The sequence below is a fragment of the Pan paniscus genome, chromosome 21, assembly GCF_029289425.2.
Source record: "Pan paniscus chromosome 21, NHGRI_mPanPan1-v2.0_pri, whole genome shotgun sequence".
In the NCBI taxonomy this organism is placed as follows: domain Eukaryota; kingdom Metazoa; phylum Chordata; class Mammalia; order Primates; family Hominidae; genus Pan; species Pan paniscus.
Genome location: NC_073270.2, coordinates 57533640 through 57560028, shown reverse-complemented (window position 1 = coordinate 57560028; position 26389 = coordinate 57533640). Strand labels below are relative to the sequence as shown.

The 26389-nt window shown below is 47.0% G+C and overlaps 1 protein-coding gene across 3 annotated transcripts; it reads left to right on the top strand.

The window, feature by feature from the left end:
* The first annotated feature begins 3750 nt into the window (after positions 1-3750).
* SALL4 (spalt like transcription factor 4) lies at positions 3751-24044 on the top strand. 3 transcript variants are annotated; one of them, XM_024926938.3, is made up of 4 exons: positions 3751-4107; positions 14013-15032; positions 17222-17502; positions 21681-24044. In XM_024926938.3, exons 1-4 carry the CDS (start codon positions 3978-3980, stop codon positions 22098-22100), a joined length of 1851 nt encoding a protein of 616 aa, XP_024782706.3. In that variant the 5' UTR covers positions 3751-3977; the 3' UTR covers positions 22101-24044. The 3 variants fall into 3 exon arrangements, with proteins under 3 accessions (XP_024782706.3, XP_003815322.3, XP_034803043.2); XM_003815274.5 differs by having other exon boundaries at positions 14013-16343; XM_034947152.3 differs by lacking the exon at positions 3751-4107 and adding an exon at positions 4794-4890 and having other exon boundaries at positions 14013-16343.
* The last annotated feature ends 2345 nt before the right edge of the window (positions 24045-26389 follow it).

Below are 26389 nucleotides of genomic sequence, written 5' to 3'. Positions count from 1 at the left end.
ATTTCATATTCAGGCCTCTAAAGTTACTCAGCATGGATTGAGTCCATCGCTATTTATTTGTTGTGACTTCTGTGTTCCATTACTGTGGCTAAGTGCTAAGGACACCGTGATGACGGTGTCTACCTTCACGGAGCCTGCAGTGTGAGAAATAAGCAATAAACAGATACATGAGAAAGTCTGTCATTATATATTTTGAAGTGCGCTATAAAAAGAAAGATATGGTTTCTTGAAGCCTGAGAGAACTAATAAATGAGACCTAGTTTGGAAGAGGGAAGGCTGGTTTCAGGAAGGGAAATTTGAAGAGATTATAGGCTTTTTAGGAGTGGGCCAGGTGAAGAGAGGCAAGCAGTGGAAAGGAAGACGATTCCTTGTAGAAAAGAGCAGAGGTGGGGTTTTCAGGGAAAGATCTGCCTTCCACTGAGACCTGTGCAAAGTTACTGAATCCATAATTTGGCATGCATTCGTCAGTAATCGCTAGGAGCTGATGGGAGCGATGAGCTTCTGTTTTTCCATAAATGAAATAGAAATAAGCTGGACACGGTGGCTCACGCCTGTAATCCCAGCACTTTGGGAGGCTGAGGTGGGCCTCACTTGAGGTCAGGAGTTGGAGACAACTGGTGAACATGGTGAAACCCCATCTCTACTAAAAATACAAAAATTAGCCGAGTGTGGTGGCATGTGCTTATAGTCCCAGGTACTCAGGAGGCTGAGGCAGGAGAATCGCTTGAACCCAGGCAGAGGTTGCAATGAGCAGAGATCGTGCCACTGCACTCCAGCCTGGGTGACAAGAGTGGTCTGTCTCAAAAAAAAAAAAAAAAAAAAAAGGAATTAAAAAAGGATATTAGTGAGGATAAAATGGGATTATGCATCCCAACTCTCCTTATAAACAATAAGACTGCTGAAAAATATACCAAGAAGTGTATTTTTTGAATATTCCTGCCTGGCACAAACATTGAACATGACTGGATTACATAAACATTGACAATGACTGGATTATATAAACCCAGTCACCTAACAAAGGACATTAACATGAAAAAGTTTAATATCATCCTTTACTCTGAACATTTTCTTTTCAAGCTTGGGTCCCAACCAGGTCCTTTGGTTTAATAAATAACTTTTTTGTTGTTGTTTTTTTATGAGATAGAGTCTCACTCTGTCGCCCAGGTTGGAGTGCAGTAGCTAGATCTTGGCTAACTGCAACCACCGCCTCCTGGATTCAAGTGATTCTCCTCCGTCAGGCTCCTGAGTAGCTGGGATTACAGGCATGAGCCACCACGACCAGCTAATTTTTGTATTTTTAGTAGAGATGGAGTTTTACCGTGTTGGCCAGGCTAGTCTCGAACTCCTGACCTCTGGTGACCCGCCAGTCTTGGCCTCCCAAAGTGCTGGGATTACAGGCGTGAGACACTGTGCTCAGCCTGAAACAACTTTTGATTAGGGACTTGCCTGTTGCTATGCCCTCCGTTCATCCCCTGCTTTGCTCTAGGACTTACTTTATTTTCCACCAGCTGGCTCCTGGCTGCAGCTGTTAAACTGGGGGTAGATTCAAAACATGTACTGTGTCCTGCTTTTCTTGATATGACATTTGTGGAAGGTTTCCATTTGAGGGAAACTTCTTGACTTCATCTGTTGGAGTGATTTCTGAAGACCCAAGATTTTTCTAGGACACTTTAAATTTAGTTTACTGTACTCCGATTTTTCTTCTTTAGCTATCTTCTCTATATTCAGCTATAGTTGGAAGACAGGTATTAGGATGTGATAGAATTTTGGAGTCAGACTTAGAAACTGACCACCGGCTTAGAAACTGACCACCAGCTCAGCCAGTTTCTAATTAAGTCACTTCATGTCTTTGAGCCTCAGTTTCAAAATGGAGAGGACAATAGGGCCAACCTCCATGGGAAGATAAAACAAGGCGGTTTTAATGCAGTCTGTGGCATGTACAAGGGGCTCAATCAATTATTATTATTACTATCACTTGGAGAGTCAAGCAGCACAATTTTGTCTCGTAGTAAGGCTAACATGTTACAACTATCATCTACTAAAATAAATATAAACAACTATATAAATGAAATTTTCCTTAACCCAATAGTATTTTTTGAGCCATAAACCCACTGCACATTCATTTAGATTTGTAAGTTAGATCTCCTGCCACACTACCTTACACAGAAAAGGTGTTGAGAATATCAGTAGATTAGTCAGCAAGGCAGGTGCTAATTGGCCTTTTTACTCAGTATCAGAATTCTAAACTGCTTCTATGTATTATTAAACCAAATTCTTACCTTTTCAATCTGGCTGTTGGCTATAATTCTGTCTTACTTGCTTTAGATGTTATACATAAAATAAGGCAAGACTTTTTCAGAGACTCAAAAATTGAAGGTTAATCTTCCTTCAACAAGTTTTTACTGATGGCCACGAATATAAAAAAGATGATCAAGCTGATTTATTTTCTGCCTTGGGTTGTCCAAATACCCAGGTGAACACATTGATGAGCCCAGCATTCCATTTTGCTTGTATTCCTGATGAGTTTACAAGCTGGGAACGTGATGAATAACTAATCAAGAGAATGCAATGCACAAATGTGGAGGGAGGGTTTATATCTGCACAGTCCCTTACAATGAAGTAAATGCCAAACAAAGACGCATGCCCAGAGCAGTTATGGAAAGACCAATCAAAGACTTAGCAGGTTGATGATTTCATCATTCATTTAACATTTATTGAGCATGTACATTGTGTAAAGCAGTTAGCCAAATTAAGTATACATGAATTTACGGTATAAATGTGTATACATGTAATATATCATATACACACACACAAGCCCAACTTTAAAAAATTCCAGGCATCATGTGTCAGAATGATACGATCACTTTGAACGATACACCTTTTCTGTAATAATGTGTGTATTGCACAAAAAAAATTCCAATAGTGATTAGTAACAACCAGATACTGTGACAGTGCCCCATTGCCATTCCATGGGAGATGCAAGAGCATTGTCTCAGTAATAAAATATGATGTTATCAGGCATTTATGGCTTCTGGGGAAAAAAATGCAATTGCTTGCTGTTTTGATATTATCTCTGACTGACTATGCTTGCTTATCATTTGCCATTTCTATATTTAGTAGCCAGTCATTTTGAAGTTAAAAAAAAAATCAAGGTTTGCATTGTAACCACAAACCGGTCTTTGTGAACAGGAATCCTGGAGGCTATTAATCAGCTTTTAAAGGAGGTAAGTCATGGTGGTGGTGGGGTGTCTGAAATTTTGGAAGTTCCGAGCTCACTTTAAGAGTTGAGATGGGTGGGAGGGCTGAAAACACCACCATTCATCATTCTTCAGTTATCTCGAGACTCAACTTAAACATTTTTAATCAAAAAGATGGGAGGGGACACGGGTCACATCTCAGGTTTGGGGGAATGTGTGTGCGTGTAGATGTGAAAACTGAGCCAAAATATTCCACTGTGAAGAGATCTCCCTTCTCGGCTGGAGGACATCAACCTTACAAAGTAATCTTTGGAGCAAGTAACTACCAAATACAGCCGTTCCAAAACTTCTACGTAAGCTCCTACTTTTTAATAAGTACGCATTTCTCCCCATTTTCTTTTCCTCTCCAAGGACTGAGATAGTTGGAGCAAGGATGGGTCCCCCTCTGATTTCATCCCCGCCCCAGCCAATCTGAGCCCGGATGCTAATTAGCTGCGCTCCCCTGATGAACACGCCTTTGTCACAAGTAGGCCCGGACTACAAAGCCCAGAATGCCTCACCCCTCCCTGATCAATGAGGGCTTATTTAAATGATCTCTGAGGTCTTGGACCCAGGCCAATCAGCTGTCAGGGCTCATGATAAATCGCAATGCATTATTGATAATAATAATTACTGGGACATGCGCGTTCCGGCCGAAGGGGGGTAAATTTCCCAACTCCAGGAATTTGTGGCGGAGAGGGCAAATAACTGCGGCTCTCCCGGCGCCCCGATGCTCGCACCATGTCGAGGCGCAAGCAGGCGAAACCCCAGCACATCAACTCGGAGGAGGACCAGGGCGAGCAGCAGCCGCAGCAGCAGACCCCGGAGTTTGCAGATGCGGCCCCAGCGGCGCCCGCGGCGGGGGAGCTGGGTGAGTGGGGCTGGGGCGCCCGCCCGGGGAGGGGAGCTTCCCGGACGTACGCGGGATCCTCGAGGGCGCAGGCTTCGGGGAGCGGGCGGCGTCCAGCGCAAATTCAGGAGCCGAGATTTGGGGGCTCAGTGCCCGGGAGGAGAGGTCTCCGCCCCTCCCCACCACCCCGCCTTTTGCACATTTCACACTTTTTTCCTCTTCTCCCCTCTTGTGTAAGTTTCACCCCCAGCTTTCTCCCCTAATTGTAAAATTGACCCCCACTCGCTCCTCTGTTCTCGCTCCCGAAAGGTTCCCTTCTCCTTGTCCTCTGCCCCTCACTTAATTGGTTCCACTCCCCTCACTGGTGTTACCCCCGCCTTGTAACTTAGGTCCCCCTCCCTCGCGTCGCTCTCAAAAGAAAGAACCCCGGGGGATCCCCACCCTCTCCACCAGCCCCTTGGGGCTTTTCTTGGAGGCTGGAGGGGCGCACCCCTGGAAGACCCCCCGGAGGAGGACGATCTGTTGCACGCGCCCCTCCCGGGCCAAGTGGGGGGAGGGGGCGCGACCTCTCCCCACCCTCAGGAGCTGGGGTGCGGGCCACCCGCGCTGCGCAGGGGATTGGAGGGCCCAGAGAGGTGGGGGAGGAGGGCTCAATGTTTCCCTTTAAAATTTTTTTCTTTTCTGGATTTCGCCTTTTCTGCCCGGGCTGCGCCGCCTGCCGATCTTCGCCCTAACCTTTCGGGGCCTGACCTCCAGCCATCTTTGATTTCCGACTTCCTAAAAATAACCGCGGCAAGCCCGAGGGTGCGAGCCCCCAGTGGCCGGGGTGGCGGGCGCGCGGCGGCCCCACTGGGGTGCACCGGCCTCCCGTTTTGCGTGGCTTTTCTGGAGCGCTCGGCTTTCCACATTTGCGCTCGGGTGTGAAAGGGGAGAGGTGGGGGGCCAGAGCGAACTCCCGCGGCTGACCTGGCCCACGCTTCCGCGGCCAGCGTTTCCCGGATCGAGGGGAGTTCGGGACCCCAGCCGCGCCAGGAACGGCGGGGCCAACTCTGTTCCCACTTCATCACTTCACCGCGGAGGTTTTAGGAGCGAGGCGGTTTTCCACTATCTCGTCTCCATCCCGGCCCGCCAAATTGTCGCCTGATAAGTTTTTAGCGTGCGCGTGGGGGGAGGGGGGATTTGTAGCCTCCTCTCCGGCCTTGTTCGTCGCTCCGCTCCCCGCCTGCTTTCTAATTTCCCTGCAGCAGACGGGTGTGCTCGGCAACCCCGGAGGACTCTCAGAGACCATCTCTGATACCCGGGGTTTCCCGAGAAGACGGTCGCCACTTTTTGGCTTCCGTATCCCCGCCTTTTTGTCGGAGACTGAATGTAATACATTTCCCAAGTTTATAATACGTCAATAGAATTCCCCGTTTAACATTTTTCCAGGGCAAATTAAAAGGATCGGCTTGACGGAGGGGATGGCTGGGCGTTTTCGGGGCGCCGGGTGGTCAGCGCAGCGCGCATCCGAGGTCCCAGGCGCCTGGAGGGACTCTCTTTGTGCCTTGGTTGGGGGCGGGGTGGGGTGGGGGTTGAGGGGAGCGTGAAGGCTTCGTGGCCTGGCCCACCTGGAACAAAAGGGTTAACCCTCAGCCCGCCTGCTTCCTCCGGAGAGGAGGGGCGAGCTCCTGGCTCTGACCCCTCCCCTGGTCCTACGCTGACCTCCCCTTCCCCCTTCATTTTGGGTGGGCGCACACACGTGGGGCTTTTGGTGGTGTTTGGCACCTTTCGGGAGGGAAGCTTGTTACGAGAGGGCTTCTGAAATTAACGATGGTTGGAGTTTGGAATCAGAGTCAACCTGAGCTGAGCTAAAACCTCAGGCCTGGCCGTGCGCTGCCACTGCGATTTGGGAGGGAGGGGAGTTGGCTATTGATCACCAGGGTTGTCGCGGACGGCCCACCCGGCTTGCGCGCGGGCGCCCCCTGGAGGCCCAGCTTGAAGCCTAGCCCTTTGCTGGGAGGCGGGGTCCCTTCGCAGGTACTGGCTCACACCTGGTGGGTGGGACGGGTTGTGGGGGTGAATGGAGAGTGCTGGGCTGGGCCAAGGATGGGTACCCTAGGGGATTCGTGCCGGTCGCCTGCTTGATCGCCGTCTGTGCCCGCTGTTCTTTGCCAAATCTGGAATCTTGGTAATAACTCCTGGCGGCTAGAATGTGTTTGCAGAGCCTCCAATTGCCTCCTTGGGAGAGAAGGTTGTTTTCCCAAGCAGTGCGTTTTTAATGGCTGCGTTTGGGTTGTTTGCATTTGAGCTGCCTAAAATTATATGTGTTAGGTATATAATGTAGACATACGTATCTAACTTAGATGTATGTATATGTCTCACATAATTTTTTAGAATGCAGATTGAGCTGGTCTTATTTTGCAAAGCCATTCGAGAATGCAGTTTTTGAGGGAGGAAAATGACGTCTGGCGATCAATTAGCAGATCAAAAAATCTGCAGGTGGTCGCAGGGCTAACACTACATACAGGAAAAATTAGCATTTTCTCAAAAGAGTTTCAAATGCCCTTTGTGCTAAACTGGATTACAAACATCAACGATTAGGATTCCCAAGTTTCGAATAACTTCCTATTTCCAATTACTCACCAAAATGACCTACGCTGGCTTAGAAGGATTTTGACGTTAGTTAACGTTTCAGGTCAACTTTCTACGTTAGACTTCATGTGGGTTTCCCATAGGGAGAGAAGCTACAATTTGCCAAACAGCTCCTTTTGTTGAATAAAAATGTGCAGTGCAGAAGCAAATGATACTTTGTCATTGGTGCTGCTGTTAGTGAGCTTCCTCCTGGGCTGTGGGTTGGGGAACCATCTTGGGAGGGAGAAGGCAGTTAGCATTTCCTTTTTTAAAATGTGAAGTGTTAGGTTGATGCCTGGGAAGTCAGGTTTTAGAATGGGATCCGCGTTCCACTGTGGCTGTGTGACTTCAGCTGTGTAACCTTGAAGCCAGCTTGGTGGGGTTTTCTGTTTTTTTGTTTTTTCTGAGTTTTTGGGTTCCTCCTCTATATAGCAGTGATAAAATGCCCTGTTTAGATAATTTCAACTATAGAAGGGCTACTATGAATTGGGAATGTGATCAGTCTTAATTTTGTTCAAAATACCAAAATGTTTTTATTCGTGTTTGTTGTGTCAAGATGGTGTTGAGCTGCCAGTTGAGGCAATCTAGCAGAAACGGCAGTGTGCTGCCTGCCAGACACCAGGCTGGGGACTCGAGTGCGCTATCTTTAATTCAAGATATTAAAGACCAAAAGTGATAGTCATGTTTTTACTCATTTTAAATTGCAGCACCTGTTTGAAATGGCTTTGCCCGTGGTGTCTTGCCCTGCTTGATGGCGCATGGTGTCTTGTCCTGCCTCGCCCCAGAGCCCAAGGAACTGTTTTTTTTTTTGTTTTGTTTTGTTTTGTTTTTATTGGTTTTTAAAAAATAGCCTTAGGTCAGTTGGTGATGTGATGAGATGTTCTTTTTGGCATCTTCGACAAGGGAGCCGTGATTGGTGCTTGGCTGGTTGGGTTTGGTGGCCTCTCCTCTGCCATCTTAAATGTTGGGATGTGCCTTCACACGGTCTAGATGAAGAGGTCCTAGAAATAAAACAATGTTGGAGTTTGGTCGGCTTCTCTGGGTTGTACTACCCTGGAAAAATTGATGGCGAAAAGAGTTCCAGAAGTTGTCCCTTCCTCATCACCTTTAGCCTACTGTATTTTTGACTATTTTTTAAAATGTCTAAACATTGTTAAAAGCCACTAAATCCAGATAAGAACTGCATCGCCAGTCACCACAATCCCCCCCCACCCCCGCCCCAACAAATTTTATGTCTGTGTCAGGATTTGTTCAGGGGGGCTCTGGAGACAGGCGACAAAAACCCCTGCCCTCATGGAGTTTGCAAACTTGCCTGATCTCTAGTTGGGGACGAGTGGGACACTTCCCTAACCTTGGAAGCAAAGAGAGGTCACACGCCTTAGCGCCTGTGAAACTTTCTTTGAGCCATTTACTCTTTTTTTCCTCTCCAGCTGCATCCCCGAATTTTGGTTCAAGGCTGTTTGAAACTTTGTCTTTTTTAGATCTTAATTAGGTGGAAACTTAAAGTCTTATTTGCCGTCTATGAATTGAGTTGAAGGCTTTTTGACTGCTAAAATTAAGCTGCTAAAGAGGCAGTTTTCTTTCAACTGGTTAAATACTTAAGAAGGCACATAATTTCCTTTTGTTTTTTGGTAAGCAATTATCCTGGGGTTGGGGGAGGGTAGAAGATGTTGTGTGCTTTAGATAATCTACTCATTGTCGTTCTTTAAATGTAGGAATGAAAAAAAGATAAGCTTGAGTCATAATGCTTTTATCAAGATATACAGGTTTTACTTTTTAAGCATTTCAGTGTCTCCAGAATTTGATTGGCCACCAGTAGATGAACTTTCTTCCTATACAATAGTAAGAGTATTTTCTATCCATTTGGCAGTGATTGAATCTAAGACCCCTGCTGGGTTTACTGCATTCTTCCAACTTATTGGATAACTAGATGCTGCAAGATAACATTCCTAAAATTCGGGGTGGGGGTGGGGTGGAGAAATGGAAGAACTAGTTGCTGTGTAATCCCTCTGAACTTTGCTTTTTTTTCCTTTTCGGTTAACTTAAGCATGCCCAGCAATTGTTCATAACAGAATCTTCTTACTCCTTGGCAAATACAGTTGCGGTATTTACCAGTGGTGGCCTGGATGTAGAAGCACTTTTTACTGCACAAGCAAACAGAGCTGCTGCTGTTTTAAGAGTCAAGTGGGATGTTGCTGGTGGAGGCTGCAGAAGAGGCAAGCTTGTGTATACAGCAAAGGCAAGCTGGTATTCAGGCTGTAAATCACTCTGGGAACTGCTGGATCCTTCTAGGGGAGGGAGCTTAACCTTTTTTGTGCCATAGATCTCTTCTCAACATAGTGTATAAAATACACAGATGACCAAGGAAATAAATTGCATTGAAACACAGTCATCAAAAATGAAAACATTTTTAACTTAGTAATATCAGCTACTTTATTAATACAATAAATAACAAGATCTAGTAGCCTGTCAGATAACAAGAATTTCCAAGTCATAACAACTTATAACACTATATGAAAATATCTGTGGTCTCCACTGATGACAAAGTCACAAGTTCTATTAATACCAGTGTGGTATGTTGCTTATATTCATCATTGAACGAAATGTTGAATTTTAGTTCAGCTTAGTGAAAATTAGTTATTTTTTTCTTATCTAATTTCATAGACCCCCTGTTTAAAAATGCCTGTGTTAAATAGAACATGCATTTTCAATCAAGTGATATTTTCACCAATGGGATGAAAACGTTTTATTGATATTACAGTGGTCTGTGGCCTTCCAAAGGAGATAAATGTATATAATATGTTTGTGATATTAGAACTTCATAAGGGGGTAGCTATCAGGGAAAAATAACTTAAAAGTCTCCATAGAGGGGCAAAATGAAAAAGTTTCTCCCATAGAGGGGAGAAACTCTGCTCTAGAAGAAACCATTATGAATTGGGCCACTAATTTTAGTGCTGTTAAATAGTATTTAAGTCACCTCTGTATTGTGACTAGCAAGCAGTATGTCATCTTGAGCTATTTAGTTCTGAGCCTGTTTTCCACATCTGCAAAATGGAAACAAAGGAGCTTGTTTGATTATGTGGCTATGAAGATAAGTGACCTAAGGCAAGGGTGTCTAATCTTTTGGCTTCCCTCGTCCACATTGGAAGAAGAATTATCTTGGGCCACACATAAAAGACATGGACACTAATGATAGCTGATGAGCTTAAAACAAATTGTAAAACTATCTCACATTTTAAGAAAGTTTATGAATTTGTGTTGGGCTGAATTCAAAGCTGGCCTGGGCCTGGGTTGGACAAGCTTGCCTTAAGGTGTAACAGTATGAAGTATGTTTTTGTTCTTGCTTGGAGAGGTTGGTGGTGGTTAGCTTTGGCCTCTAAAAAGTAGTATGGAGTGGTTAATGTTTTTGCATGGGCTTTATTGAGGTTTTTTTTTTTTTTTTTTCTTTTCTTTCTTTCTTTCTTTCTTTCTTTTTTTTTTTTTGAGACAGTCTTGTTCTGTTGCCCAGGCTGGAGTGCAGTGGCGCAATCTCGGTTCACTGCAACCTCCACCTCCTGGGTTCAAGCAATTCTCCCACCTGAGCCTCCCGAGTAGCTGGGATTCCAGCGATGCGCACACCATCACGCCTGGCTAATTTTTCTATTTTTAGTAGAGACAGAGTTTCACCATGTTGGCCAGGCTGGTCTCAAACTCCTGAACCCAGGTGATCCACCCACCTCGGCCTCCCAAAGTGCTGGGATTACAGGTGTGAGCCACTGTGCCCAGCCTTGGTCTTCTTTATTTCTGGAGGCTATAAAGCGTTCGCCTTTTCTGCACCCTAATTTATTTAACCAAAATCTTACTGATGGACCAAGGTGCATCCATTTTGTTGGTGTTTGTTAACATGAGAAATGCTGCAAGTACATTGAGGAAATTCCTAAAGCAGGAATTGCTGGGTCAAAGGAAAATTGTACTAAAATGAAGATGTTGCCAGATGACTCGCCGAAAGAGCTGTATCTGTCTATACACTCGTACCAGCAGTGTGTATTTCCTTCCCTAACAAGAGAAACTGTTTTAAAAAGTTTCACTTCTTAACATTCTTGACACATAATTGTCAAAATTGCTTTTCTAGAAAGATTGTGCCACCTAGCACTCCCACTAGTGCTGGTTTCCAGTCTTGGAAAATCATACAGATAGATACTATTTATCTGAGAGTTGGTGGTTCCCAGATAAATAGTTGCCAGGGTTCTGGGAATTGACGAACATTTTTATCTGTTTTTGTTTTTGTTTTTTTGACACGGAGTCTCGCTCTGTCGCCCAGGCTGGAGTGCAGTGGCACTGTCTCGGCTCACTGCAACCTCCGCCTCCCGGGTTCACGCCATTCTCCTGCCTCAGCCTCCCCAGTAGCTGGGACTACAGGCGCCCACCACCGCGCTCGGCTAATTTTTTGTATTGTTAGTAGAGACGGAGTTTCACCATGTTAGCCAGGATGGTCTTGATCTCCTGACCTTGTGAGCCACCGTGCCTGGCCGAACATTTTTATCTGGATCACTGAAATGAGGCAGATTCGCAGCAGTATTGGGGCCTTAAGAAAGGAGAGTTTGTGCTGGTACCTGCTACTGGAACTCTACCTGGAAGTAGCAGCATCGCACTGCATCTTAACACTTTCAGAGCAACTTCTGGAAGTCCTAGAAATAAGACAGGAATGGGTGGTCGACTCCCACCCCTTCCTAACCAAGGCAACCTCCCAGGCTTTCCTGTCCCATCTTAACGTCTCTGTGAGAGGAAAGAAAGTTGCAATCTTTACAGAAGAAACATGATCAGAGGGGTACAAATGAAGGGTTCCAATAGAGGGTGTGGGAACTGCATGTCTGGGGTTTAATACTGGCTCTGCAGTTTACTTAACACGTTAGCTTGGGCAAGTTCATGTCCTCTGTGCCTCAGTTTCCCCTTCTGTCAAATAGGGTAATAGTTTCTATTTCAGAGTTGTTAATATAACAAATTGTTTAGAATCATACCTGGCACATACAAAGTAAGTGCTCAAAAGTTATCTGTCAATAACTTTTGTTATGTTGCACGAGTGACATTATTTCTCAGAGTCTCTGTTTTTCACATCTTTATTTTTTCATTATTTATTTATTTATTTTTTGAGATGGAGTTTCGCTTTTGTTGCCCACGCTGGAGTACAATGGCACAATCTCAGCTCACTGCAACCTCCGCCTCCTGGGTTCAAGTGATTCTCCTGCCTCGGCCTCCTGAGTAGCTGGGATTAGGCATGCGCCACCACGCTGGGCTAAGTTTATAGTTTTAGTAGAGATGGAGTTTCACCATATTGGTCAGGCTGGTTTCGAACTCTCGGCCTCCCAAAGTGCTGGGATCACAGGTGTGAGCCATCACGCCCAGCCTTTAATGGAGCTGATATTTAATAGGATTGAATGATTACAGTATGGGCATCTGCGGGTACAAAATCTGAATTATAGGAAGATAATGGGGCTCATCTTTTCACCATTGGGTCCCCAACCCCTGCTTTGCACGCAGTAGGAGGTAAGTATTGTGGAACGAGAGGCATTACATTGTTTTATTGTAAGGCATTGTTCTCAGCAGTCCTGGTTGAATCAGTAAATCCAGGCATCTACCTAATCATCTAATCACGAGGTTGTCATCTCGCGATTACACGTGCCCAGTAGGCTTTCTTAGGGGTGTGCGGACTTGCCTATCAATAACTACCTGTTATTGATAGGCAAGGCTAGGTTGGCCCTGGCTAGCTTTCTTAACTCTGGCAGGCCAGACCTGCCCATGGCTGTTGTCTCTTCCCCTGACCCACCCCCAGCCTACACATACCTTGCAAGACTTCATATTGTGACCCAGTCTGAAATAAGTAAAGATTAAATCAGTTTGTTAAGGCCATGCTTCAAGATCAGCCCCTCCTGGAAACCCGTGGGTGGACTGTGCTGTCAAAAGTCCGTGGCTTTGGCTGGGCACGGTGGCTCATGCCTGTAATCCGAGCACTTTGGGAGGCTGAGGCAGACGGATCACTTGCACCCAGGAGTTCGAGACCAGCCTGGCCAACATGGTGAAACCCCATCTCTACTAAAAATACAAAAATTAGCCAGCTACTCGGGAGACTGAGGCATGAGAATAGCTTGAATCCAGGAGGCGGAGGTTACAGTGAGCCAAGATTGGGCCACTGCACTCCAGCCCTTCCTGGCCTTTTCCTTGTGAATTTGTACTTTTTTTTTTCCAGACAGGGTCTCACTCTGTCACCCAGGCTGGAGTGGCTTGACTTCCCAGGCTCAAGCGGTTCTCCTGCCTCAGCCTCCGGAGTTGCTTGAACTATACATGGACGCTGCCATGCTCAGCTATTTTTATCTTCTTATTTTTTTTGTAGAGACGGGGTCTCACTGTGTTGCTGGTTTCAAACTCCCGGCCTCTCAAAAGTGGCCTCAAAGTGCTGGGATGACTGGTGCGAGCCACTGCACCCAGCCACATTTGTACATTTCAAACACAGGTTTTGTTTTAAGCAAAATGGTCATGTTGTACATATTGTTGCGCAACCCGTTTCTTTCACTTAATTTCTGTGGCATACACAGAAATTCTGCATATTTCTCACACTATGGGTGGGTGGGCCAAAATTTACTTCTTTGCTGCTGTGAACATTTCTGAAAAAACAAGAAAACCTAGATCATTGTATGCTTGTGTGAATGTCTTGTGTGGTTTAGATTTATAGGCTCAGCTGCTGGGTCTGAGATATGCCTGTCTTTGTCCTGTGGCCCCAAGCTCCATTGATATCTTGATGATGGGGTATACCTGAGAGGACAGCGGGGAGGTGAGAACAATGAAGTAGCTTTGAGAGACTTCCAGGCGTCATGTGAAGGACCCCAGCATCTGGCTAAAACACAGTCCCAAGTTCGGAGTTGCAATGTGTAGGCTGGCACTAACCCTAAAGTAAATAAGCCCCAGTTACAAAAGAAATTCAGGGATCAGCCTTTTTTTTTTTTTTTGAGATGGAGTCTCGCTCTGTCGCTCAGGCTGGAGTGCAATGGCGGGATCTCAGCTCACTGCAACCTCTGCCTCCTGGGTTCAAGCAATTCTTGAGCCTCAGCCTCCCGAGTAGCTGGGACCACAGAAGCCCACCACCATGCCCAGCTAATTTTTGTGTTTTTAGTAGAGACAGGGTCTCACCATGTTGGCCAGACTGGTCTTGAATTCCCAACCTCAGGTGATCTGCCCACCTCAGCCTCCCAAAGTGCTGGGATTATAGATGTGAGCGACGGTGCCCGGCTCCCCACACATCTTTTACTTGGGCAGAGTCCTTAGCTTTTTCTGTCTTGTTACAGGTGCTCCAGTGAACCACCCAGGGAATGATGAGGTGGCGAGTGAGGATGAAGCCACAGTAAAGCGGCTTCGTCGGGAGGAGACGCACGTCTGTGAGAAATGCTGTGCGGAGTTCTTCAGCATCTCTGAGTTCCTGGAACATAAGAAAAATTGCACTAAAAATCCACCTGTCCTCATCATGAATGACAGCGAGGGGCCTGTGCCTTCAGAAGACTTCTCCGGAGCTGTACTGAGCCACCAGCCCGCCAGTCCCGGCAGTAAGGACGGTCACAGGGAGAATGGCGGCAGCTCAGAGGACATGAAGGAGAAGCCGGATGCGGAGTCTGTGGTGTACCTAAAGACAGAGACAGCCCTGCCACCCACCCCCCAGGACATAAGCTATTTAGCCAAAGGCAAAGTGGCCAACACTAACGTGACCTTGCAGGCACTACGGGGCACCAAGGTGGCGGTGAATCAGCGGAGCGCGGATGCACTCCCTGCCCCCGTGCCTGGTGCCAACAGCATCCCGTGGGTCCTCGAGCAGATCTTGTGTCTGCAGCAGCAGCAGCTACAGCAGATCCAGCTCACCGAGCAGATCCGCATCCAGGTGAACATGTGGGCCTCCCACGCCCTCCACTCAAGCGGGGCAGGGGCCGACACTCTGAAGACCTTGGGCAGCCACATGTCTCAGCAGGTTTCTGCAGCTGTGGCTTTGCTCAGCCAGAAAGCTGGAAGCCAAGGTCTGTCTCTGGATGCCTTGAAACAAGCCAAGCTACCTCACGCCAACATCCCTTCTGCCACCAGCTCCCTGTCCCCAGGGCTGGCACCCTTCGCTCTGAAGCCGGATGGGACCCGGGTGCTCCCGAACGTCATGTCCCGCCTCCCGAGCGCTTTGCTTCCTCAGGCCCCGGGCTCGGTGCTCTTCCAGAGCCCTTTCTCCACTGTGGCGCTAGACACATCCAAGAAAGGGAAGGGGAAGCCACCGAACATCTCCGCGGTGGATGTCAAACCCAAAGACGAGGCGGCCCTCTACAAGCACAAGTGTAAGTACTGTAGCAAGGTTTTTGGGACTGATAGCTCCTTGCAGATCCACCTCCGCTCCCACACTGGAGAGAGACCCTTCGTGTGCTCTGTCTGTGGTCATCGCTTCACCACCAAGGGCAACCTCAAGGTGCACTTTCACCGACATCCCCAGGTGAAGGCAAACCCCCAGCTGTTTGCCGAGTTCCAGGACAAAGTGGCAGCCGGCAATGGCATCCCCTATGCACTCTCTGTACCTGACCCCATAGATGAACCGAGTCTTTCTTTAGACAGCAAACCTGTCCTTGTAACCACCTCTGTAGGGCTACCTCAGAATCTTTCTTCGGGGACTAATCCCAAGGACCTCACGGGTGGCTCCTTGCCCGGTGACCTGCAGCCTGGGCCTTCTCCAGAAAGTGAGGGTGGACCCACACTCACTGGGGTGGGACCAAACCATAATTCCCCAAGGGCTGGTGGCTTCCAAGGGAGTGGGACCCCTGAGCCAGGGTCAGAGACCCTGAAATTGCAGCAGCTGGTGGAGAACATTGACAAGGCCACCACTGATCCCAACGAATGTCTCATTTGCCACCGAGTCTTAAGCTGTCAGAGCTCCCTCAAGATGCATTATCGCACCCACACCGGGGAGAGACCGTTCCAGTGTAAGATCTGTGGCCGAGCCTTTTCTACCAAAGGTAACCTGAAGACACACCTTGGGGTTCACCGAACCAACACGTCCATTAAGACGCAGCATTCGTGCCCCATCTGCCAGAAGAAGTTCACTAATGCCGTGATGCTGCAGCAACATATTCGGATGCACATGGGCGGTCAGATTCCCAACACGCCCCTGCCAGAGAATCCCTGTGACTTTACGGGTTCTGAGCCAATGACCGTGGGTGAGAACGGCAGCACCGGCGCTATCTGCCACGATGATGTCATCGAAAGCATCGATGTAGAGGAAGTCAGCTCCCAGGAGGCTCCCAGCAGCACCTCCAAGGTCCCCACGCCTCTTCCCAGCATCCACTCGGCATCACCCACGCTAGGGTTTGCCATGATGGCTTCCTTAGATGCCCCAGGGAAAGTGGGTCCTGCCCCTTTTAACCTGCAGCGCCAGGGCAGCAGAGAAAACGGTTCCGTGGAGAGCGATGGCTTGACCAACGACTCATCCTCGCTGATGGGAGACCAGGAGTATCAGAGCCGAAGCCCAGACATCCTGGAAACCACATCCTTCCAGGCACTCTCCCCGGCCAATAGTCAAGCCGAAAGCATCAAGTCAAAGTCTCCCGATGCTGGGAGCAAAGCAGAGAGCTCCGAGAACAGCCGCACTGAGATGGAAGGTGATAGAGCTTTGGATTTAACTTATGTCCATTTTGGGCTCAAGGTCATCAAAAAGGAGCCTGGGTTGAACTTTACAAACGGAGAGTATGACTTGAAGCAGCCCCTTCTATAGGGCAATTAGCTTTTCTATACTTCTGGGTAGAGGGCAATAGTAACTGCCTCTATCCTAGTAATGAACATGCTTTTAATTTATGGTGGTTAATGCAAAATGGGTATGGACAGCATACCTTTTTTGTTGGTTTTTATTTTTGTCTTTGAGCCCCTTGGGACATAGGGGTGGGTAGTCGTTCTATTTTGTTACAGTTTTTTTCTTTTTGTTTCTCCACACTATGATTCTGTATATGGGTGTCTTAAGAGTATGTTTGAGGAAGTGGCCACTGCTTTTTGACCACTGAAATAAGCCGTGGTTCCCTGACTCTGAGGCCCCACTGCCTAATGTAATGTTCACAAATTAGCCACTCTTGAAGCAGGGAAAGATGAACCCATTTTAAATGCACATATCTATTGAGAGGTTTGTTGATGTCATTAATGGTAAAATAAGGGAAAAGCTGTATCAAAGAATCAAAGAAAGATGGTGTCTGGGCATACGCTTTAAAGGTAGTTTCTTATGCAGAAATTTGAACTTAAATTACATATGTGTTTATATGTTGCCCATGCCTTTAAAAAAAAAAAACCCAAAGTGATACCTTTTCCCAAGCATTTGAAGCTTTATTCTTTGTGCAGATAAACAATTCAAAGGAAGGTGTTAATTACTTACAAAGCCAGCTCCAGACTCTCAAACTAGCAGGCAGTTATTTTTAAAGATCTCTTTTGCTTTGAAGAGAAAGAATGAAGGTTGGATGATAAAGGTCTGGCTTTTTTCCCCTCTGTGTACTAGGTCGGAGCAGTCTCCCTTCCACGTTTATCCGAGCCCAGCCGACCTATGTCAAGGTTGAAGTTCCTGGCACATTTGTGGGACCCTCGACATTGTCCCCAGGGATGACCCCTTTGTTAGCAGCCCAGCCACGCCGACAGGCCAAGCAACATGGCTGCACACGGTGTGGGAAGAACTTCTCGTCTGCTAGCGCTCTTCAGATCCACGAGCGGACTCACACTGGAGAGAAGCCTTTTGTGTGCAACATTTGTGGGCGAGCTTTTACCACCAAAGGCAACTTAAAGGTGGGTTTGTGTGGGCTTTCAGCAGGATGGGGGCTAGGCGCCAAGTGTCTTCTTATTGGCACAAGCCGTGATGAGTTCTTCCATCCTTCCATTCCTCCTTTGGGAGGCCGAGGTGGGAGGATTGCTTGAGTCCAGGAGTTTGTTTATTTATTTTTTTTTTTTTGAGACGGAGTCTCACTCTGTCGCCCAGACTGGAGTGCAGTGGCGCGATCTCAAGCTCAAGCTCACTGCAAGCTCCTCCTCCCGGGTTCATGCCATTCTCCTGCCTCAGCCTCCCGAGTAGCTGGGACTATAGGCGTCCGTCACCATGGCCGGCTAATTTTTTTGTATTTTTAGTAGAGGTGGGGTTTCACCGCGTTAGCCAGGATGGTCTCGATCTCCTGATCTCGTGATCCGCCTGCCTCGGCCTCCCAAAGTGCTGGGATTACAGGCATGAGCCACTGCACCCAGCTGAGTCCAGGAGTTTGAGACCAGCCTGGCAACATAGGGAGACAACGTCTTTACACACACACACACACACACACACACACAAATTAGTTGGGCATGGTGTTGCATGCTTGGGTCCCCGCCAATTGGGAGGCTGAAGTGGGAGGACCACTTGAGCCTGAGAGATCAAGGCTGCAGTGATCTGTGATCATGCCACTGCACTCCAGCTTAGAAAACAAAGTGAGACCTTGTCTCTTAAAAAAAATTAAAATGTTTACATTTTAATTTTAAAAATTAGAAATACTACCTGGGTGCAGTGGCTCAACACCCATAATCTGAGTACTTTGAGAGGCCAAGGCAGGTGGATTGCTTGAGCCCAGGAGTTTGAGACCAGCCTGGGTAACATAAGGAGACCCTGTCACTACAAAATAAAAATAAAAATTAGATGGGCGTGGTGGCATGCGCCTGTAGGCCCAGCTACTTGGGAGGCTGAAGTGGGAGGATTGCTTGAACCTGGGAGGTCGAGGCTTCTGTGAGCTGTGATCACACCACTGCACTCCAGCCTGGGCAAGAGAGTAAGACCCTGTCTCTTAAGAGTTTTAAACTCTTAAGAAGCTGAAAAGGGCCGGACGCAGTGGCTCATGCCTGTACTCTCAGCACTTTGGGAGGTGGTGGTGCGAGGATCACTTGACCCCAGGAGTTGACGACCAGCCTGGGCAACATAGCAAGATGCCATCTCTACAAAAATTAAATTCATATAAATAAAAAAAAAAAAGAAGGTGAAAAGGATTTCAAAACTTGAAAGCCAGACAGGAAAAATAATTAAAGAAAGCAGCCAGGTGCTAGTAAGGTCCCTTCTTCAGCAGAAGCCTTGCCTACCACCTTAGATTAAATAGCATCCTATTCCCACCATGGCCTTCTGTAGCTTTCCCAGCCAGATACATTTTTCTCTGTAGCAATTATTAGAGACATTGATGTTCTCTATATTTAGATGTCAGCTGCATCAGGGAATGGTCGTTTTGCTCTGTCACCCAGGCTGGAGTGCAACGGTGCAATCTCGGCTCATTGCAACCTCTGCCTCCCGGGTTCAAGCAATTCTCCTGCCTCAGCCTCTTGAGTGGCTGGAATTACAGGCGCCCGCCATCATGCCCGGCTAATTTTTATATATTTTTAGTAGAGTCGAGGTTTCACGATGTTGGCCAGGCTGATCTCGAGCTCCGGACCTCAGGTGATCCACCTGCTTTGACCTCCCAAAGTCCTGGATTGTAGGTGTGAGCCACTGCGTCCTGCCCCAAAATTTGTTTTGTTTTGTTTTGTTTTATTTGTTTGTTTGTTTCTGAGACAGTTTTGCTCTTGTTGTCCAGGCTGGAGTGCAGTGGTGCAATCTTGACTCACTGCAACCTCCGCCTCCTGGGTTCAAGCGATTCTCCTGCCTCAGCCTCCTGAGTAGCCGGGACTTTAGGCGTGTGCCACCATACCCGGCTAATGTTTGTATTTTTAGTAGAGATGGGGTTTCACCATGTTGGCCAGACTCGTCTCAAACTCCTGACCTCAGGTGATCTGCCTGCCTCAGCCTCCCAAAGTAATGGGATTATAGGCGTGAGCCACTGTGCCCTGCCCACAAATTGTTTTTAACTGAAATTTTTACTTAAATAAGTATAGATTTTCACTGGACTTTTGAAAAGTAATACAGAGACATCCTTGTATGCTTTGCCCAGTTTTCCCCATTGGTAGCACTTTTGCAAAACGGTAGTATCAACAATTGTAGCATAATCAAGATATTGACATTGTTACAATCAACATTCAGATTTTCCCATTTTACTTGTACTCAGGTGTGCATGTTGTGCACTCTACAGTTTTATTACCTGCGTAGGTTTGTGCATTTTAAAAATGTTAACTCTAGGCTAGGTGCAGTGGCTCATGCCTGTAATCCCAGCACTTTGGGAGGACAAGGTGGGAGGATTGCTTGAGGCCAGGAGTTCGAGACCAGCTTGAGCAACATAAGGAGATCCAGTCTCTACAAATAAAAATAAATTAGCCGGCCAGGTGCGGTGGCTCACGCCTGTAATCCCAGCACTTTGGGAGGCCGAGGCGGGCGGATCACAAGGTCAGGAGATCCTGACCATCCTGGCTAACACGATGAAACCCTGTCTCTACTAAAAACAAAATAGAAAAAATTAGCCGGGCGAGGTGGCGGGCACCTGTAGTCCCAGCTACTCGGGAGGCTGAGGCAGGAGAATGGTGTGAACCCGGGAGGTGGAGCTTGCATTGAGCCAAGATCATTCCACTGTACTCCAGCCTGGGCGACAGAGCGAGACTCTGTCTCAAAAAAAAAAACAAAAAAAACAATTAGCTGTGCATGGTGGTGTGCACCTGTAGTACCAGGTACTCAGGAAGCTGAGGTGGGTGGGTTGCTTGAGCCTTGGAGGTTGAGGCTGCAGTGTGCTGTGCCACTGCACTGTAGCCTGGGTGACAGATTAAGACTCAAAAAAAAGGCCAGACGTGGTGGCTCACGCCTGTAATTCCAGCACTTTGGGAGGCCGAGGCAGGCGGACCCCGAGGTCACGAGATCGAGACCATCCTGGCCAACATGGTGAAACCCCGTCTCTACTAAAAATACAAAAATTAGCCGGGCATGGTGGTGCGTGCCTGTAGTCCCAGCTATTCAGGAGGCTGAGGCAGGAGAATCGCTTGAACCCGGGAGGCAGAGGTTGCAGCCAGCCGAGATTGCGCCACCGCACTCCAGCCTGGGCGACAGAGCAAGACTCCGTCTCAAAAAAAAAAGGACTCAAAAAAAAATGTTAACCCTCGCACTTGGATCAATGCCCAGGATATAGTAGGTTTTCACATAGGTACACCCATGATTGGTGGAGCAGAGACAGTTGGAGACTATAAGCCCCATCTTGGTTGCTCTGGGGAGGAATGTTTGTTAGGTGATATAAGAAATCTGATTTTCTAAATATAAAGTGCAGACAGTCCCTGACTTAAGATGGTTTGATTTACAATGATACAAAAGTGATAGGCATTCAGTAGAGATCAGACTTTGAGTACCCATACAACCATTCTGTTTCTCACTTTCAGTACAGTATTCAATCACATGAGCTATGAGCTAATTTTTTATTTTTTATTTTTTTTTGAGATGGAGTCTTGCTTTGTCACCTAGGCTGGGGTGCAGTGGCATGATCTTGGCTCACTGCAACCTCCGCCTCCCAGGTTCAAGCGATTCTCGTGCCTCAGCCTCCCGAGCAGCTGGGATTACTGGCATGTGCCACCATGCCTGGCTACTTTTTGTATTTTTAGTAGACAGGGTTTCACCATGTTGGCCGGGCTGGTCTTGAACTCCTGACCTCAAGTGATCTGCCCACCTCAGCCTCCCAAAGTGCTGGGATTACAGGCGTGAGCCACTGTGCCTGGCCTACATGAGCTATTTCAGTGCTCATGTATAAAATAAAATAGGCTTTGCGTTAGATGATTTTGCCTAACTGTAAGCTAATGCAAATGTTCTGAGTGTGTTTGAGGTAGGCTAAACTGAGCTATGATGTTTGGCTGGTCAGGGGTATTAAATGCATTTTAGACTAAGAATATTTTCTACTTTCAATGAGTTTATCCGGGCATAACCCCACTGTAAGTCAAGGATCATCTATATGTTAAAACACTGGGTAGAATGAAATCCATATGCAGATTGATTCTTGGCTTGCCAGTGAGCTTCATATCTCTATTTTGGTAAAAACCTTTCTGTCCTGTTCCCATAGGTTCACTACATGACACACGGGGCGAACAATAACTCAGCCCGCCGTGGAAGGAAGTTGGCCATCGAGAACACCATGGCTCTGTTAGGTACGGACGGAAAAAGAGTCTCAGAAATCTTTCCCAAGGAAATCCTGGCCCCTTCAGTGAATGTGGACCCTGTTGTGTGGAACCAGTACACCAGCATGCTCAATGGCGGTCTGGCCGTGAAGACCAATGAGATCTCTGTGATCCAGAGTGGGGGGGTTCCTACCCTCCCGGTTTCCTTGGGGGCCACCTCCGTTGTGAATAACGCAACTGTCTCCAAGATGGATGGCTCCCAGTCGGGTATCAGTGCAGATGTGGAAAAACCAAGTGCTACTGACGGCGTTCCCAAACACCAGTTTCCTCACTTCCTGGAAGAAAACAAGATTGCGGTCAGCTAAGGGAGAACTTGCGTGGAAGGAGCAATGCAGACACAGTGAAATCTCTAGAATCTGCTTTGTTTTGTAAGAACTCATCTCCTCCTGTTTTCTTTTTCTTACTGATATGCAAATGATGTTTACTACGATGGTTGTGACCACAACCTCAGGCAAGTCCTACAATCACGATTGTTGCTATGCTGCTTTGCAAAAAGTTGAAAAAATAAAATGCATACCAAAACAAATACAGACTCTTTTTTTTTTTTGAGATGGAGTCTCGCTCTATCACCCAGGCTGGAGTGCAGTGGCATGATCTCGGCTCACTGCAACCTCCCCATTCTGGGTTCAAGTGATTCTCCTGCCTTAGCCTCCAGAGTAGCTGGGATTACAGGCAGGTGCCACCACGCCCAGCTTATTTTGTATTTTGAGTAGAGACTGGGTTTCACCATGTTGGTCAGGCTGGTCTCGAACTCCTGACCTCGTGATCCACCCGCCTTGGCCTCCCAAAGTGCTGGGATTACAGGCGTGAGCTACCACGCCTGGCACTTTTTTTTTTTTTTTTTTTCTAATTTTGGAAAGAAGCGGGTCTTGCAAAGTAGCTTTGTTACTTGTAACAGACGTATACATAGAACCTTTGTACAACCTAGAATGACTTTTTCCAAAGACTGTTACCTATTTCAAGGTAGAATCGTTGGAACTTACTGAACAACAGTGGAAAAGACAACTACACAGCCTCATTGAGGGGAGAGGGGTACTGTATACTTACTGGTAACTGGACACGGGTAAAAGGACAAGGTCTGTCATCTCTTTAGGGACCTGTTTTATATGCCCCAACCCTGTCCCCATCTTATTATTTGTTTTTTTTTGAATGTACTTAAAAAAGGAACAACAAAAAACTAGGGTTGTAGAATTATAAAACTGCTTCAACCTTAGAACCTTAAGTAGGAGGCCCTCAAATGGACTTACGTTAGTCCTTAGGGAGTCAATGTGTGTGTTGCTGCTTATTTAAATACAGTTCAGTTGGAGCCCCGAGAGTGCCAATGTTTTCCCCACACCTCTTGGATGCCTTCCTCTTCCCAAACCCCAGAAGAGGTGGGCACCTGAGCGGGGAATCTCAGGTGACTTAGTTTGCCAGTGCCTACTCTATTGAAGAACTGGGTTTTCATGCTCGAGAAGAAACTCGTGGAAGGGCGTGTTTCCCATCACAGGTTCACATACTGATTGCTTTTGTTGAATTTCCTTGGTGCGACTTATGCCAAGTAATTATGAAGATTTTTTGTTTTGTTTTCTTTTCTTGCTGAATATTTCATGAAGGCTACGAAGTTAGAACAGGCACGTCCTGGGTGTGAAAGCTTTAATTTATCTACCTCATTTATTTTTTATTTTTTGTAGCCATAGTGTCTATTTTCCTATTTTAAGACCGCTGAAGTATTCCCAGGCCCTGTCTAAAACCTAAGAGTTGATGTATTGGTGGGAAGAGGTGAACGTTCAAGATGATTTTGTGATGCCTTTTTTTTTTTGTAGTTTCCTTTGTAAATGTGATATTGAGCAAACGAAACATTGCTCTTGGTTTAACAAGAAAGGTTTAACAAGAAAGAAAGAAAAAAACTCTAATTTCTGGGAGAAAAGTCTTTCCCCTCTATGTGGAAGGTCCTGACGGAAATATGCATCCAAGACGATTAGCCAAAGTGTTGTCTCTTCATCGTTGCACCTGACTTTAGGATTCCGCCCCCCTCTTTTTTTTTTTTGCCAAGTTGTGCCTTTCCTTCTGGAATTGTAAGTGAACACGATAATAGTACCTGTTTACACTGTGAAGTGGATATTGTTACAGAAAACACACCAGTGGCTTTCTCACTGTTGAGCTAATAATGCCTTGTGAATGTATGATCTACGGAGAAACCCCTGTAGTTGTACCTGCTGATGCTGTCTGTCTGTTGGAAAATAAAATTTGAATGTTTTTTTTTCTCACCCAGGTGTATATAAGTTTTTCTGGTACTTTCTGCTCTATACCTGAGAATCTTTACTTGACAATCACTTCCAGCTGCCTTGTGACACTCTTGTTCCTAGAGTCAAAAAGATGCACACCTGGCTGTGTCTATACTTGCCTCACTTTTTTTTTTTTTTTTTTTTGACAGTTTCCCTCTTGTTTCCTAGGCTGGAGTGCAATGGCATGATCTCGGCTCACTATGACCTTCGCCTCCCAGGTTCAAGCAATTCTCCTCCCTCGGCCTCCGGAGTAGCTGGGATTACAGGCATGCGCCACCACACTCGGCTAATTTTGTATTTTTAACAGAGACGGGGTTTCACTATGTTGGTCAGGCTGGTCTCAAACTCCCGACCTCAGGTGACCCGCCCACCTCGGTCTCCCAAAGTTCTGGGATTATAGGAGTGAGCCACCGTACCCGGCCTTTTTTCTTTTTTTTAAGACAGGGTCTCACTCTTTCATCCAGGCTGGAGTGCAATGGTATGATCTCAGCTTACTGCAGCCTTGACCTCCCAGGCTCAAGGGAGTGCAGTGGCTCGATCTTGGCTTACTGCATCCTCCGCCTCCCAGGTTCAAGCGATTCTCCTGCCTCAGCCTCCTTACTTGGGATTACAGGTGCCCACCACCACACCTGGCTAATTTTTGTATTTTGAGTAGAGATGAGGTTTCAGCATGTTGGCCAGGCTGGTCTTGAACTCCTGACTTCAACTGATCCATCCGCCTCGGCCTCCCAAAGTGCTGGGATTACAGGCGTGAGCCACCTTGCCCAGCCTTTTTTCTCCCCCTCACATATTTCAGACATCTTTCCAAGGTAAAACCCAATTCCAGCTAATCCTTTTAAAATAACTGCAATTACGTAACAATGACGTCTAGTCATCTATTGACAACACTGCTGGTGTTTACCCATAAACGTCCCTATCACTCAGGCTGCAGTGTAGTGGCATGATCACAGCTGACTGGCCTTGAGCTCCTGGACTCAAGTGATCCTTCCACCTCAGCCTGTGGAGTAGCAGGCACACACCATCATTCTTAGCTAATTTTTTTTTTGCAGAGATGGTCTCATCATGTTCCCCAGGTTGGCCTCAAATGATCCACTGGCCTTGGCCTCCTAGAGTGCTGGGATTACAGGCATGAGCCACTGTGCCTGGCCCCGTGAACTTTTTTATTTTGTTTTTGATTGCCTTTGTGGTATTTCTTTTCTTATACTTGAGTTCACTTCCAGGGTAAATTCCTGCCTGGGATAGCTGGGGAAAAGATTATCATCGTCTTTGTGTGTGTGTGCTGTTTTCCATAATACAGTGTGTAGTGTGTGTATGTGTGCACCATTCCTCTCGGCCTTAATCTTTGAAGTCAGTTCTAAAGGGTAGATTGTGATCGTACCTATGCAAGTAGATTATGCCCGCATAGTGTGGCCATAACTTTGTTTTGTGAGTTAGAGACCGCATATACAACCATGGTCCCATAAGATTGTAATACTAATTTTTACTGTACCTTTTCTCTGTTTAAATTTGTTTATAGGCCAGGCGCAGTGGCTCACGCCTGTAATCCTAGCACTTTGGGAGACCAAAGTGGACAAATTACCTGAGCTCAGGAGTTCAAGACCAGCCTGGGCAACACAGTGAAACCCCGTCCCTACTAAAATGCAAAAAAGTAGCTGGCCATGGTGGCATTGCGCCTGTAATCCCAGCTACTGAGGAGGCTGAGACAGGAGAATCACTTGAATCTGGGAGGCAGAGATTGCAGTGAACCGAGATCACGCCACTGCACTCCAGCCTAGGCGACAGAGCAAGACTCTGTCTCAAAAAAAAAAAATTAAGTACTGCTTAATTTTTTAACGTCTGCCTCCCACATTGAAGTGATTCTCCTGCCTCAGCCTCCCGAGTAGCTGGGATTACAGGTGCGCACCACCACACCCAGTTAATTTTTGTATTTTTAGTAGAGACGGAGTTTCACCATGTTGGTCAGGATGGTCTCGAACTTCCAACCTCAGATGATCCACCCGCCTCAGCCTCCCAAAGTGCTGAGATTACAGGCATGAGCCACTGCACCAGGCCCAAGAAGACATCTTCCTAATATAAAAATGCAGCTGGGCGTGGTGGCTCACACCTGTAATCCTCACACTTTGGGAGGCTGAGGGGGGCAGAACACCTGAGGTTGGGAATTTGAGACCAGCCTGACAATCATGGAGAAAAATCCATTTCTACTAAAAATACAAAAGTAGCTGGGCGTGGAGGTGCATGCTTGTAATCCCAGCTACTCGGGAGGCTGAGGCAGGAGAATCACTTGAACCCGGGAGGTGGAGGTTGTGGTGAACCAAGATTGTGCCATC